General features: G+C 35.8%; 1 protein-coding gene and 1 long non-coding RNA gene across 3 annotated transcripts; both read right to left on the reverse strand.

The window, feature by feature from the left end:
* Window positions 1-515: 515 nt before the first annotated feature.
* On the reverse strand, window positions 516-8,302 carry LOC311090865 (uncharacterized protein). Of its 2 annotated transcripts, none has more exons than XM_084126441.1 (7): window positions 8,072-8,296; window positions 7,862-8,001; window positions 7,428-7,641; window positions 4,503-4,659; window positions 4,357-4,417; window positions 3,150-3,224; window positions 516-1,711 (listed from the first exon to the last, which is right to left on the reverse strand). In XM_084126441.1, exons 1-7 carry the CDS (start codon window positions 8,163-8,165, stop codon window positions 1,601-1,603), a joined length of 852 nt encoding a protein of 283 aa, XP_083982567.1. In that variant the 5' UTR covers window positions 8,166-8,296; the 3' UTR covers window positions 516-1,600. The 2 variants fall into 2 exon arrangements, with proteins under 2 accessions (XP_083982567.1, XP_083982568.1); XM_084126442.1 differs by lacking the exon at window positions 516-1,711 and adding an exon at window positions 2,344-2,403 and having other exon boundaries at window positions 8,072-8,302.
* A 1,793-nt stretch (window positions 8,303-10,095) lies between these two features.
* On the reverse strand, window positions 10,096-10,646 carry LOC311090867. Its single transcript, XR_014607967.1, has 3 exons — window positions 10,518-10,646; window positions 10,327-10,437; window positions 10,096-10,199 (listed from the first exon to the last, which is right to left on the reverse strand). It is a non-coding gene; the product is annotated as an uncharacterized lncRNA (long non-coding RNA).
* Between the last annotated feature and the right edge of the window lie 4,559 nt (window positions 10,647-15,205).

The raw sequence follows: 15,205 nt of genomic DNA on the forward strand, positions 1-15,205 counted from the left end.
ATATTTTTAGAACCCTTTGTCATTCGTTTAAAATTATAGGAAACATCCTGAAATTACTTTAGATACTTTCATTGTACTACTGCCTAATTTTCTCTTATCTTGAAAAAAAAAAAGGCTCATCTTACCCCACTTACCTACTGAAGATGAGCTGGAGGTAGTGAGAATGGTGCTGAACAATTATGATGATGCTGCTGCTTATTAAGGATATAGACTTTATGCATAAGCATCAACCATCTAAGGCAGCGTAAAACAAGAGTACACCGAGAGTGCCTTGATGCCAATGTGGTTTTAGCCACTAGTTTTATTGTGGTAATAATACTTGGTAAGTGGTTCCACAAATCTCAAAGGACAGATTGAGCATGAATACATGAGTCTGCAATAGAGACAGAAGTTAGAAGAAGTGGTAATTTCATGCTGATGAGAAGTCATTGAGAAGATAAAGAGGAAAAAGTAATTTGATGAATTACTAATTTCATAAATAATGAAAATGGCATTGAACGAATCACATGCATATCCAGAGAGATATATACAGATTTATTATGAGGGATAATGTAAGCTACAGTCAGCCGGGCAGTGTTAAAAAATAAACCAATTATTGACTTGTATATTTTAATGTAACTTTTTTTAAATTCAAAATTAGCAAAATCAGTCAATACATCATCTATCCTTCCTTCTTCCAAAACATGTTTTTGTTTTACCCCGATTCACTATGGTAAGCCTTATGGTAAGTGTTCATATTTTAGACCTGACGGGATGGTTCTCACGGGAAATTGCATGCATACGTCACTGCCCACGTGTCTCGTATCTGTAAATAGAGAAAAGTTGCTCCGGCAACTTTGACGCGTGTATGGTGTGTGTGGCAGAGGTTAGTTGTCACACCGAGTGAGAGAGGTCCACATGGAGCCGCTAATTCTCAAACCTCGGGAAATCACCCAAATGCCAAACAGAGGAGAGTCAGACAGAGCTTGTGATAAAATAAGAAACAACATTGGCTTGGCTTTTCAGAGATGAAGAACTGAGGGATTTGAAATGTTGTAAAAGTGATCCAGAGATGGCGTCTTTTATTACTCAACAGGTTAGTAAGCTATTTTATTGAACAGATAAATTGTCACATGTAGCTCATAACAGATTTCATTGTGAAGCATTATCTACTGTGAAGGCTCATTTCATTATGGTTGTTGTAGGTCTGTGCTGGAATTTATTTTCAAAGAAGTACCATGTGTATTAATGTGTAGGCCTATATAGCTACAGTAACGTCTTCAGCTAGTCACCTTGAGATCCTTTCCATCTAAACTGGTTACATCTCTTAAGCCTAGTAGTGAATGTTTTATGTACAGTAGGATAAACATATTCATCCACACAGTCACGAAACACAACCAAAACAATGTTCTTCCAAAAATTCACAGTTTTTTTGTTTTTTTTTACACAACATAGTGTACATTTAACCAGAACAGAATGATGGGGACTAATGCCTCAGACACATTTTACTATGTGACAATACAAACTGCTTTTACGCTCATCCATTCAAATAATTAATAATTCTGTTTGTGCCTCATCTTTTATGAGTTTTGCACCAAACGGCATGATCTGATTTTATATCTTAGAGGCTGTGGGTATATACAGGATCCTCATCCTTTGGCTGCCAGTCAGAGGGAAGACGTCTGCTGCGTTCAGCTGTGACCGGAGCGTCTGGTGCTAATGGGAAACCGTGCTGCTTCCAGCAATTGAGAATACACAAAAAACATTTTACATCCTGTGAACACATTCTCGCTCTACTAAATATTTGTTATATCCAGTTTACATATGAAGAGATGTATGCATTTACATATACACGTTATTTTACGAAATGAATTAATATGTGTATAATTACTGTCCACATAACATTTGATGAAGTGTATTAAATCTGCTATTATTATTATGAATAATATGAAATTTGAAATACACTTATTCTATTAAAATATTTTATTTGACCGTGCATTAATATTTTAATAAATATTTTAAAGAGGGTTTTGATGTAATTTCATAATTCCATTGTCTTTGGTTAAAGTGAACTGGAGAATGAACTGACAAGCATTCATGGTAAACTTTTATGGTTAAAGTTGCAATTAAAAATATACCAACCTAAAATGTAATGTAAAATAACACAAAATTCGAATCAAGTACTTAACATGTGCTTTAGTATATTAGCACATCAAAATAAGCATACTTTAAAGCACTGCTAAATAGATATTAAAACATATTGATTTAATGAGCTTTAATGAGAACTTTTAAAAAGTGCACTTTAATATCAAATTAAGTTTTACTGAAAGAGTCATTGAGTTTGGTTAGGTTGTTCAAAAATGAAAATGATGTAATCATTTACTCACCCTCATGTTGTTCCAAACCCATTAGACTTTCATTCATCTTTGAAACACAAATGAAGATCTTTTTAATGAAATCTGAGAGATTTTTGTCCCTCCATAGACAGCAACGACACTTCAAAAAGTTCATGTGTCTTCAGAAAATTTGGACTAAACCGCTCAATTCATATATGGATTAGTTTTACAATCGCTTTTTGAAGCATCAAAGTGGTAGTTGCGTAGCTGTCAATGGAGGGATAGAAAGCTCTAAGATTTCATTAAAAATATCTTAATTTGTGTTTTAAATATGAACAAAAGTATTACGGGTTTGGAACAGCATGAGGGTGAGTAAATGATAACATCATTTTCATTTTTGAACAAACTAACCCTTTCAGTAGAACTTAATTTGACATTAAAGTGCACTTTTTAAAAGTGTACTTAAGTGTGTTAAACATATTCATGAAGGTGTACTCTCTTTAAATATATATATATGTATATATATATATATGTGTGTGTGTATATATATATACACACACACACTTTAAGATTTAAAGAACACTACAGGTACATACTCAGTAGAGTTAATCACACTTCTTTTCATAATTTAATTTCTCATGTTTGTCAAGATTCGATAACAAGACGTAGCAAACCACATCACATCACGTAAAATAAGCAGAAAAAAGTTATTTGAAAAATGTCTTAGTGTTTTCTGTAAAGTAATATTTTAATAATGTATGAACAGTATGACATAACTCATATATTCACATATGATTTCCTTAATTTAACATCTTGCTTTAATTTCTTGCTTACCATGGTAACATAGATGTTGTCTGGATTGGGAGGACTGCTCACATCTGCCAGAACAGGCATAGAGCTGAATCCCACCTGAGACACAAAACAAGCTTAAAGACTTTAGATATACAAATACGGTGCACTCATACTATTTATGAATGGGAGAAAGTGATGCGCGCAGTATGGCGGAATTAGTCCTGATTTTAAAAAAAAGAAGAAAAAAAAGACCCAATCGCTGATTGATAAAGTCATTGCATCACTGCAGCAGCCGCTAGAAGTTCCGGATGCTATAAAAACTGTCATGCTGCATCCAAAATCACATGCTCTCTTGAGTAGGTACTGATTATGAAAAAGTAATGATTTCAAATATAAAAAATAGCTAAAAACAGTATGTTCTATAGTATGAATATGTCCAGTATGAATGTAATCCGGAAGTACCATGTTGTCGTTATCATGTGACCAACCAGCGTCAGTTGCGTTGCTTCACTGCCATTCATATATTCTGTCCCGCGGCCTCGGATTGTAAAGTGTCCATCGTATGCACACTTCAGAATCTCACCGAAAGTAATAGGTCGTCTGGGTTTTTGGCTACTCTATTATGAATACTGTGAATTCAGAATGCTTCTTTTGTAACATACTGCTTTTCACCAAACTATATAGTTGGGAGGTATGAGATTTCAGGTGCAGCCTCATTGTTCTGATGTTTGAAATTTGATGTTTCCTGATTCAAAGAAATATGAGCTGCACTTGTATGACTGAGAGGCATTTCAAAGATGGCCGCCAAGTGAGATGGCTTGCCTTAAAGGGATAGTTCACCCTAAAATGAAAATGAAGTCATAATTTACTCACCCTGGTGTTGTCATAATACCGTTTATCCTTCTTTCTTTTAGGGACAACAAAAGGAGAATTTTAAAAAGCTTGATGCATCATTTTTGAAAAGCTTAATGCTGATCGCTATTCACTGCCATTACAGAACAACACCAGGGTGAGTAAATTATGACATTTTAATTTTAGAAGGGTGAACTATCCCTTTAAATGGACATTGGCTTAAAATCATCTTCAAACCCCATTCAGTAAAGATTCAAACCTCAACTTTGTTGATTTAAACAGAACAAACAAAGCGTGGAATATATGAAAATTTGATAAATTAATTTTCTTTACCGAGTGCAGAAAGCAACGAGAGGAAATGAGAACAGAAATACAGAAGTTACAAAGATAGTGCTACCTTGTATGTGATTCCCATGTCTTCAGTGGCAGTTCTGGTTTTAACCTCTTCCATATTTTGCCTATAGAATATAAAGCACAACATGAAGACAAGCTGAAAAAATGCCTTAAGCTGTTATATCTCACTGTGGACTGACAGTGACTTACTTTGAGTCGTCACCTTTCTGGATTGATCTGCAAGCCCTCCTTCCCAAAAACCCGCTACCAATTAGTAACACAAACCCAGCCACTGACACCAGGGCCAGCCACCAGGGAGGATGAGCCTGTGGATGAATCACACCTGGACTGTTTCTCCTGGTCAGTGCTGAAGAAAAAAAAAAAGGTGAGAAGAACTGAGTTTGGAGCTCTTAAGCCTTGTTTATACTTTCGCCTGGCTCCGCAGTGCGAGTCTCTGCAGACTCTATTCTGTTCTACTATTCTGTGAAACGACAGGGGGCACGCAAAAGTTTCTCGTGCGCACGCGAAAGTCTGTATATTTTTATTTATTTTTGCAAAGGTCCTTTCAGGGGCTCCGTATCTTTTGGACACAATTATGGAGTTGTAAAGATTTTTTTTTTTTTTTTAAAGTAAAGGCCTTTATTTGATCAAAAGTACAATAAAAACTGTAATATTGTGAAATATTATTACAATTTAAAGGTCCCGTATTATGCCCCTTTTCACAAGATGTAAAATAAGTCTCTGATGTCCCCAGAGTGTGTATGTGAAGTTTCAGCTCAAAATACCCAACAGATCATTTTTTACAGCATGTTTAAATTGTCATTTTTTGGGGCTCAGAAAAACGCGCCGTTTTTATACGTTATTATAACGTATTTGTCATCTGCTTGTATGTAGTCTATCCATTATTTATTAAAGGGGTCATATAATGTCATTTTTGTACAAGCTAATATGATTCTTTAGGGTCTAAATTAAAAGTTTGTAATATCCTTTAATTAAAAATTCTCATTAGTATTGTAAGAAAACACTCATTTTACCTGGTCAAAAACAGCTCTGTTTTCAGAACGCCGTTTCAGTGCATGTGTCTTTAAATGATAATGAGCTTTGCTCACCCCGCCCCTCTGTTCTGTGCGTACACCGTTTAAAATAATAATACAAAAACCATAACGCGTTGTTCATTATAAACGTGGGATTATGAATTATATTGAGAACGTCGTACATAGAAAACATGCCATAATGTACCCTGAGTGTAAAAATAGCCACATTCATCGTGAAGCCTGCAAGCTATTTGCAAAGATTAATATAAAGATTAATATAAAGGTCAATAAAACGTTACACTCACTTGTTCTTCTGGAGGTTCAGCAGGAACACGAATAGTTGGTACTGATCCTTTTTTCTGGAGCAGCTTCTTAGCAAAAACAGCTTTATACTGACCCTCGTTTGTAACGTTAAAGCAGTCTCGAGTCTGGTGAAATGATTCGCGCAAACATGACAGCATTGACGTTGATCGTGGGGAATATTCCCTTCGAAAACAAACTCAGCCACTGCATCTTCAGCTGTACGGATTTAGAAACATCATCAATATGACTGCTGTGTTCGTTATTACACCCAAGAACAGAACACCACAATCGTTAGACGCCATTCTGCTCAGCACTCCAGCTATCAACAATGAACGCGCCAGTCGGCGCGTGCTATGATTGACAGCTCGCTCACGAGGGCGGGTCTGTGTTTGAAACGCTGCTGTCAATCAGCCATCGTGGGAGGGGCGTCGATATTGTGACGTCACAATATCGAACAGCTTGATTTGAGACAGGAGGAAACATATAAGAAGATTTTAAAAAAAACACTGGATGGATTTTTATCATTTTATGATGGTTGTGTACAGGCACTGCCAACACACATTTCAGTACAATCAACTTGTAAAAGTGCATGTACCATTATATGACCCCTTTAATAGCCTACAAGTCTGCTGTTTCGGACCAGGTCCGAATGATGATCAAACATATACTGATGAGTTTAATAAAGTTTATTGTACATCACACAAAAGATGAAGCGTCAGTTTTACTTCTGAGTAAACACCACAGTAAGTTATAAGAAGTGCATAAGTACATAAACGAATTTCGGTAGAGTTGAGGGAGCATTCCTGTGGGCGGAGGTTAGTCAAAAAACTGTTCTACTGACGTCATTAAAGAAGGAAGTAGAGGGATGTAGTCCAAACGGGTGTTCGATGTAGGCGACTTCTGTTAAATAAAATATCTCGCTTGGCATTGAACTTTGAGCTTTATAATTTTACAGATATTATTTATACTCTAACAACAACATTACACACTAACTAAAGTTTGAAACATGGGATCACGAAGAACGGGACCTTTAAAATATACATTTTCTATTTTAATATATTTTAAATATGATTTATTCCTGTGATGGCAAAGCTATATTTTCAACAGCCATTATTCCAAAAAGCTTCTTCTTATTATCATTATTAATTATGGTAAAACTTTACAATAAGGTCTCATTTGTTAACATTTGTTATCAACTAATGTGAACTAACAATGATCAATATATTTGTTACAGGATTTATTCATCTTTGTTAATGTTAGTTAATACAAATCAAGCTGTTCATTGTTTGTTCATGTTAGTTCACAGTGCATTATGTTAACAAATACAACATTTGATTTCCATAATGTATTGGTACATGTTGAAAATAACATTAACTAAGATCAATAAATGCTGTAGAAGTATTGTTCATTCTTATTTCATGTTAATGAAACCTATTAATGATAAAATGTTTTTTTTTTTTTTTTTTTTTTTGTGGAAACTGTGTTAAATTTAATTCAGGATTCTTTGATGAATAGAAAGTTCAAAAGAACAGCATTTATTTGAAATATAATCCTTTTTATTAATATACATTTCTGAACTGACACTTTTTTAATATGTCCTTGCTGAATAAAGGTGTGTGTGTTTTTTTAATCATACTCACTCCAAACTTTTTAACAGTGTTCATATACACAGCATATTCAGGGAAATAAAAAAACTCTACTCGCATTGTTACATGAACATAACTGATCCACAATGAGTACACAAAAGAGAGCCAAATAAACAAAAAATACATTTAGAAAACAAACAAAGGTCTGTTACCTGATTGGACAATAAGATGTGTATGATTCTTGAAGATCCTGCCACTGAGACGCAATCTACACAGGTAAGTTCCATTGTTCTCATGGGTCACGGATGGGAGGTATATATCAAAACTCCCCATTTTGACATCTCCGCGAAAATATACACCAGGAAGTGTTGATACGGTTTGATTGCTGATGTAGTACAGGATTATTTTGTCAGGATTAGAGATAGTCTGTGTTTAAAAAATAGAATAAGTACTAAAGCATGAGTTTACATTTATTCATTTAGCAGACGCTTTTATTCAAAGCGACTTACAAATGAGAACAACAGAAGCAGTTAAACTAACAATAGTTTAGGTTTTAAAGTTACAAATAAAATGTATTCATTGCATAAGTGTGTTAAGTAAATTTGTGATATACTATATTTGTTTATATACCTAAAAATAAGCCTACCTGGAATTCCCACTCCGCACTGAGAGAAATTAAATCCAGATTTCCAGGACATTGGAAGAAATTACACGACAAATACACATCTGTACCATCATTAACCTTCTGGTCTGAACTTGTCATCACACAACCATGGGCTCCATATACTAAAAGAATCAATATTATATTTAAAAAGTAAGCTTCATATGCTTAAATAGATAATGAATTTCTGCTTACCTGTGAAGATGTGTAGGGCAAAATACCACATCACTGAGCATACAAAGACACTCCAAAGTTTGTTTTTTCTTACACAATATTTAACAGGACACATATTTATATATACACATATATTGTAAAAGTAAGGCAGAAATTACAAGATCCAGAAGAATCTTATGGACTCTGGAACTCTCACAACTCACATTAGCGCTGCTTACATTAGCGCTGTGAAAAACTTTCTGTGGTGGTTATCAGTGTCTGAAATGTTCATTTACCACATCCTCTGTGGCCTAAACACATGATCTAACTGAGGCAGATGTGTCTCCCTTGTACCATTTTTACATGTATATATCAGGAACAAGAAATAACATAGTTCTTGTGCCGAAAGATTAGTGCTTATCATCACAGCAAGACAGTGCTGGGTTTCCTTTGATCAGTTCATAAATACAGTCCATCTAATCCTTAAAATAGTGACAAGTACATTATTATAATGTGTTCCACAGAAGAAAGAAAGTCATACAGGTTTGAAAAGGTATGATGGATTTAAATTTTTTTTTTTTTTTTTTGGCAAAAATGAAAATGGCGACCTCCTTTAAGAAATGGAGGTCGGTCAAATGAAGGTCCGCTTTCCACATAAAAAGGAACTATTTTGACCTCTAGTGTGCCATTTGACGTTAGCTATATTCGATTGAAGGCATGAGAACAGAGACATCGTGTCAAATGAAGTTTTTGTGTATGGCTACATCCCCTGAGGCAATAGCCAAAGACATATGTCACATTTATCAATTCATTCTTTCTGATTCCGCACCTTAAGCTTTCACAGAAACACTTTGCCATTTCTGTACATTTGAAGAAATGCAAACGTGACATTATTTTTGAGAAGACAGAATCATTACATGGGTCAGAAATTCCCTCAGCTTTGTTAAATATATTATTCATGAATAAAACATTAGCATTCTTCTGCAATACAGACATTTGTTGTTGTTGTTGTTGTTGTTGTTGTTATCAGGTTTAAATATTGCTTATCTGGGTCTAGACCATCAATCTGAATCTCTTGTGATTGAAGCATTGAATTATTCATCAGAACAATGAGTCACAATAAGAGAATATATCATCAACTATTTGTTACTGAACACAGCTGCAAGCTTTAGGCCTATTCTCTAATCAGAACATTTATATGATTCAAGATTCAACAGTTGCAGCATTCATTGGATACATGCAGTTTGCAAATGGCAGCTGCAGCATCTATAGCGGCTTTCATAAATGCAGATTGCAAAGACCGTTAACCTGAATAAATTGGCAAAACTCAAAACATTTGAGGTAATCAGTTACATATGTATTTTTAAAGTTATTATGTTTCCAATTTTTAAGTAAACTGAACTATCAGATTTTGAGTTAGTGGTACTCATGCATGCTAATTGCTCTTAACTTGAAGTACTCAGTAACCTAACCTTTACATTTTGATAGCAATTAATCTTAATCTAAAATTTTAGTTGATGAACTTTTTATTTTCAGTTCTTGCAAATCAAATTTGTCATTTTATTTAACTAAGTTACATCTGAATGTATAAATTCTATAAATATAGTCAAATGTATCAGTACTTAAACACATAACACATGTACAGGTAATACCATTTTGTTTTTGTTTTTGAACAAGGACAATTTTTTGACACAGTAACATAAGAAACATATTTACAATGGACAATATATTCTGGAATGGCCAAGGAATGCCCAAAAGCCAGCAAATAACAATTTCTCAAAATTAGGTTTGTTTTATCTCTACACAGCTCTAATTGATATAACAATGGAGTCAACCTAACCTGCTTTTAAAAAGTACAAAGTATCAGAAGAAACCAAGATGTAGAATGAACATTGTATAGATTGAAATCAGTACTTGTTCATTCTTTTACCAAATCCGTTTAAACAAATAAACATAAAAATACTGTAAATTAATATAAAGAGTCATTTTTGTGCACATTCAGCAGAGTAACTTCTTTTGTTTGAGCTACAGAAAAACAGAAAAACTGTACAGAGCTACAGTTTGAGCTACATTCACTGGGTCATAATGAATCGGAGCAGTAGAGTTGTCATGGACAAACGGTAAGTAGGGCCACTGGAGCATCCTCAATCTGTACTTCGGAATCATACGCCTAAAAAAGAAAAATCAGGAAGAACAACAGAATGTTAGAATGATCATTATTATTAGGCCAATAATACATCAATCACTAACTAGTCTAAGTTCTGTCATCATTTACTCAACCTCATGTCGTTCCATACCTGTAAGACTTTTGTTTATCTTCGGAACACAAATAAAGATCTTTTTGAAGAAATCTGAAAGAGAAGAGCTCTGATGACAGTAGCAGTCCACGAGTTGACATCATGCAGTTCCTGCAAACATGAAAATTAAGAAAAGGACAATCACAACGTACATGTAATGTATATTTTGCCAAATATGACACACTACATACCTGTCCGTCACAGACTTTCAAAAGATTAGCCAGGGTGTCTGCTGCCTTAAAATTGTCATCAAACGAGGTAGGTGGTCGTCCAGTAGTGCATAGAATTTATGGGGCAAGTTCTCAATTGTAACACGTTGGTACTCTGCAAACAGCTGAATCAGACAAGAGAAATTTGTAAAACTTACCCACATCACATGATACATTAAGCAAGACACACAGTATACCTGATATAAAATGTTATTACTTTACCTCAGATGTTATACGCAGTGCAGGCCAGAGATGCAGAAACTCTTTCACTGATGGGCTGCTGTTTACAATGATCTGTCGTCGTAGAGCATCTTGTGGATGAAACTAGTATTTGTTCTGTCTTCTCTACTTCTAGGGTAATTTCCTGTCGAATTGTTTCAAGGGAAGATTCATCCTCCCCTTGAGGAAAGTTAGGCAAATAATTAACCTCAGAACACCTTGGTTTCTTAATTTTGGAATGTGATGGTTCATTCTCAGGATGGCCTTGGCTTATTTTCCCGGCATTGACGGCTACCTCCAGACATCCAATTTTCCTCATTTTGTTTCTCAAGTTGTCCATCTTTAACTTTATGCTGGTTTTCCACCCATTCCAACCAGTGTCAGACCCTGGCTCTTTTAAACAGGGGTGCTTTGTAACAAGGGCCTCTGCTACCTTAACAATCTGTCTGTCATCTGGGTATGCCTTGAAATCATAAATAGTTGAGCCAAAGTTCTCTAAAATTTCATTATTTTGGTCTCTGGTCAACTTCAGACTCTTTTAAGTCTGCATTTCCTTGTCTGAGCCTCAGCTCGACATCATAAGAAAACCATGGAATTGGAAAATCACCAAGTGGCCATACCTTAAGACGTTCAGGGTTCGACACATCTGACAGAATGACAGTAGATGTAGCCTACTGGAGCTAACTGATTCCATTGGCAGGACATGAACAACTGCCCTTTGAGAGAACTCAGAAATCATGTCATCCAAGGAAGTTACTGTAGCTGATTATCAAAACCAGGGTCTTCATATTGTAAACTGAACTCTACATCCAGCTGAAGTTGGTCTTTTAGAATTTGAATCAGTGCAGTGACAGAGGCTGACCGTGCACTAAGTTTCAGTTTTCCTTGCACGGTCAGCTTCAACAACACGTAGTATCATTAAACAAGACATTGTACTTTCTGATGTGCTGTGGGAAAAGGAGGCAACATTACAAATATTAACTCAATGCACAGCTTCAAAATAATTCTGAAATGTTTATTCTAACTAGATATAGTATATGTAGTATAATCCTATATCTAGGATATATGTATAAAATACGTATTTAACACACATTTTAAGTCTCCATTATGTGTAACTGGTAAGAACCTCTTTGTACTAAACAATAAGCATCATTCTGTAGGGACACAATGTCACAGTATTATTTAGTTGTGAGTGCAAGTGGAAAGAGAGATTATGTCCTAATACAATAGGACAGTCCTGTCCTAATACAGTTCGTAGCAACGAAGATGTTCCTCACACCAACAGTCATAGTCAGTACAGAGGAAATAAACCTCATTATGGGTGCGTTCTCTCCCCACTGCTCTTCTCCCTGTACACTAATGACTGCATTTCTAAAGACCCCTTTGTCAAGCTCCTGAAATTTGCTGACGACACCACTGTCATCAGTCTCATCCAAAACGGTGACGAGTCTGCTTACAGACTGGAGGTTGAACAGTTGGCTGTCTGGTGCAGTTATAACAACCTTGAGCTGAACACGCTCAAAACAGTGGAGGTGATAGTGGACTTCAGGAGGAAGCACTCCTCCCACTCACCATCATGAACAGCACTGTGGAAGCAGTGGGGTCATTCAGGTTCCTGGGCACTACCATCTCTCAGGACCTGAAGTGGGACAATCACATTGACTCGTCACTGAGTCTGTTTTATGCACTTCCATCACTGTCTGGTTTGGTTCAGCTTCCAAATTAGACATCTGGAGACTACAACGGACAGTCCGGACTGAGGAGAGGATTATTGGTGCCCTGCCAACCCTCCAGGACATGTTCTCTTCCAGAGTGAGGAAGAGAGCAGGTAAAATCATCACAGACTCCACTCACCCTGGACACCACCTGTTTGAACTGTTACCGTCAAGACAGCGACTTAGATCACTGGCCACAAGAACATCTAGGCACATGACCAGTTTCTTCCCACAGGCAATACTCCCACTGTTTAGTTCAATATCTTCTAAACTCAGGTGATATTTATATTTATTCATACTATTCATACATAATCTGTAAATGTTTATTCTGACTAAACCCAACTGTGACCTTATACTTTTATACTTTTTTTCATATTTTTATATTTATATTTTTATTCTTAGAATTTGTAGTACTATGTTTCTTGTTGTATTTGTATATGTGCACTGGAAGCTTCAATACCAAGAAAAATTCCTTGTGTGCACACTTGGCAATAAAGCTCTTTCTGATTCCGATTCTGGTGTTTACTGTGTGGAGAATTTTCCAAACTTATCGGAACATGAAGTTTTAATCCAACCCAAGCCGATTTTGCAGAACTTTGACAATCCTCCACTTTCTCCAAATGATACAAACATGCCATTGACAATCTGTACCATCAACTGTGACATTTTAAGAACAAATACACAATTCATTTGGGACTATAGTCTCCAAAAGATCATGAAGTATGTCTGGTTGGAAACCAGTAATGGGATGGAAATGTGTTAGTGACTCACGCTGAACACAGTCTTTCTTCACTCCATAGTGACTGTCAATGGAGTCATTTTGCATTACACTTTGAACATGAATGTCATGCTCAGCTTTAGTTCTCTGGAAAAATGTCCCATCTCTCACTGCATTCACTTGCACTTCCTCAGTAGTAGCCATACAAAATCGGCAAATATTCCCTGATTTGAAGGACTCAACAAAGCCTGCAAAGACTGAATCATTGTAAGAACTGGAACATACTGAAATGTCCAGATTGCAGCTAGTCATACTGCAATGGCATTACAAGTGGATATTTGTGTTCAATGAATGACTTTCTGTGTTTGAATGAAGACAACTCTGCACATTCAGGGGTTGCACTGAACAAAATACTACAATCCATGACAGCATTGACCAATTCATCCAATGTAACTGCATTGACATTGCAGCCATGTTTCTGAAAACCATCACTAACAGTTTCCCTGGTTATAATGAGCTGTGATAATGAGTATATTTCATTGAGGTGTTCAATGATTTCGTTTGAAGCCATGTTAGATATGTAAAGAATAGCTTGCATCTTCAGAAATAAAGAGGTAACATTATGTTTTAGCTGATTTCTCAGTGCATCATTTTCATCTCTGTCCTGTATATGTCCATTATCATTATCTTCATTACCAGCAAGTTCATCTGTAATAACATATGCATCAGAAGTAAAGGAGGGAGGCAGAGTTTCTGGATAGAGATCAGACGGATAACCAGCATGGTGTACCTTGTGTGAGTTGACTGACAAACACACATTGGTGCTGTAATTGCAGTTCTTATATGGGCAAACAAACTTCTCATGGCTCTAAAGATGGGCTTTAGAGCCATGTGCACCATAAAAACCATAAAAAGTGCATCTTCAGAAATGGATTGTTCAAATGTAAACAGACAGTCTACATTTAAATTAAATGTATGTCTGACTTTGACGTGTATGGCTACTATCTGTTACATGGTATCTACACAAGTGAGTTTTAAGTGGACTGAATGTCTGAAATGTGCAGGGGCAATCAGGATACATACAGTACATGGCAGTGGATTTATTTTAGAGCAGTGGCTGTGTACCACTCTGTAGTGTCTGATGAGGTGGACTCGGGAATGATGGATCTTTCTGCACACCTTGCACTTCCAGTCCATCTTATTTAAAATCAGGGTTTAAAAAAAAAAAAAAAAAAAATCTACTGTTTGTGATTTAAACAGTAATAAACAAGCAGAATGTAAGAATATTAGAGTATCTCTCTCTTGAATAAATTATTCAATAACAAACACATTTTTAACAGTCATCTGTCGCCACTTAGTGGCGAAATGATGTAATCGATAAATGTGTTAGTGCCAAGTTTTAAAAGCTGATTTACTCTATTTTGATCGCTTCCATAGACATCAGTGTTTATATTTGAACTATAAACTTTTACAGTCACATCAGTGACTGCGTCTTAAATATTGAGATTGTTGTCAAGTGCAAGGTTGGACTTTTATACTACACACAAGTTTACTTAATTTGTCTGTCAGTCGAGTCAAATATGTGTTATTTGCGATGATATAATGGACAGTATGTTAACCTGATTGAACTCCGAACCTCTGTTTAACAAGTGGAGCTTGCGTTTTCTCTCCTGCAAAACATCGAAACACATTCTAATTATGACTCTACATCACACTTCACTGTCAACAATGAGATGATATACATGACAACATTAACTATAGGGTCCACAGATTTGAAAAGATTTACGAGCATCGCGTGAAACAAGACCGATTAGCCATCTTGAGAGAAAAATTAAACGCGGGCAGTTTGCGTGTACAGGGATGACATCAGACGCAAAAACACTACGCTGAAAGAGTTTAAGTTAATTGAACTTTAAAGAGACAGTTAGTGTAAATTAAAACAACAAAATTGTTCAGCTAACTTGAAAGGTGTCATTTTTACAAACTCATAAATTTGTATTTCCTCCAGCCTGAGGCTT

The sequence above is a fragment of the Abramis brama genome (assembly GCF_963993115.1).
Source record: "Abramis brama genome assembly, chromosome: 10".
NCBI classification, from domain to species: domain Eukaryota; kingdom Metazoa; phylum Chordata; class Actinopteri; order Cypriniformes; family Leuciscidae; genus Abramis; species Abramis brama.

What these genes read in the sequence shown, in the direction of transcription:
- LOC311090865 (XM_084126441.1), bottom strand. Translation starts at nt 8,165, where the DNA reads ATGTGTCCTGTTAAATATTGTGTAAGAAAAAACAAACTTTGGAGTGTC. An exon ending in TGCCCTACACATCTTCACAG is followed by an intron (nt 8,002 to 8,071) that starts GTAAGCAGAAAT and finishes TGATTCTTTTAG; the next exon opens with TATATGGAGCCCATGGTTGT. An exon ending in ACATGGGAATCACATACAAG is followed by an intron (nt 3,225 to 4,356) that starts GTAGCACTATCT and finishes TTTGTGTCTCAG; the next exon opens with GTGGGATTCAGCTCTATGCC.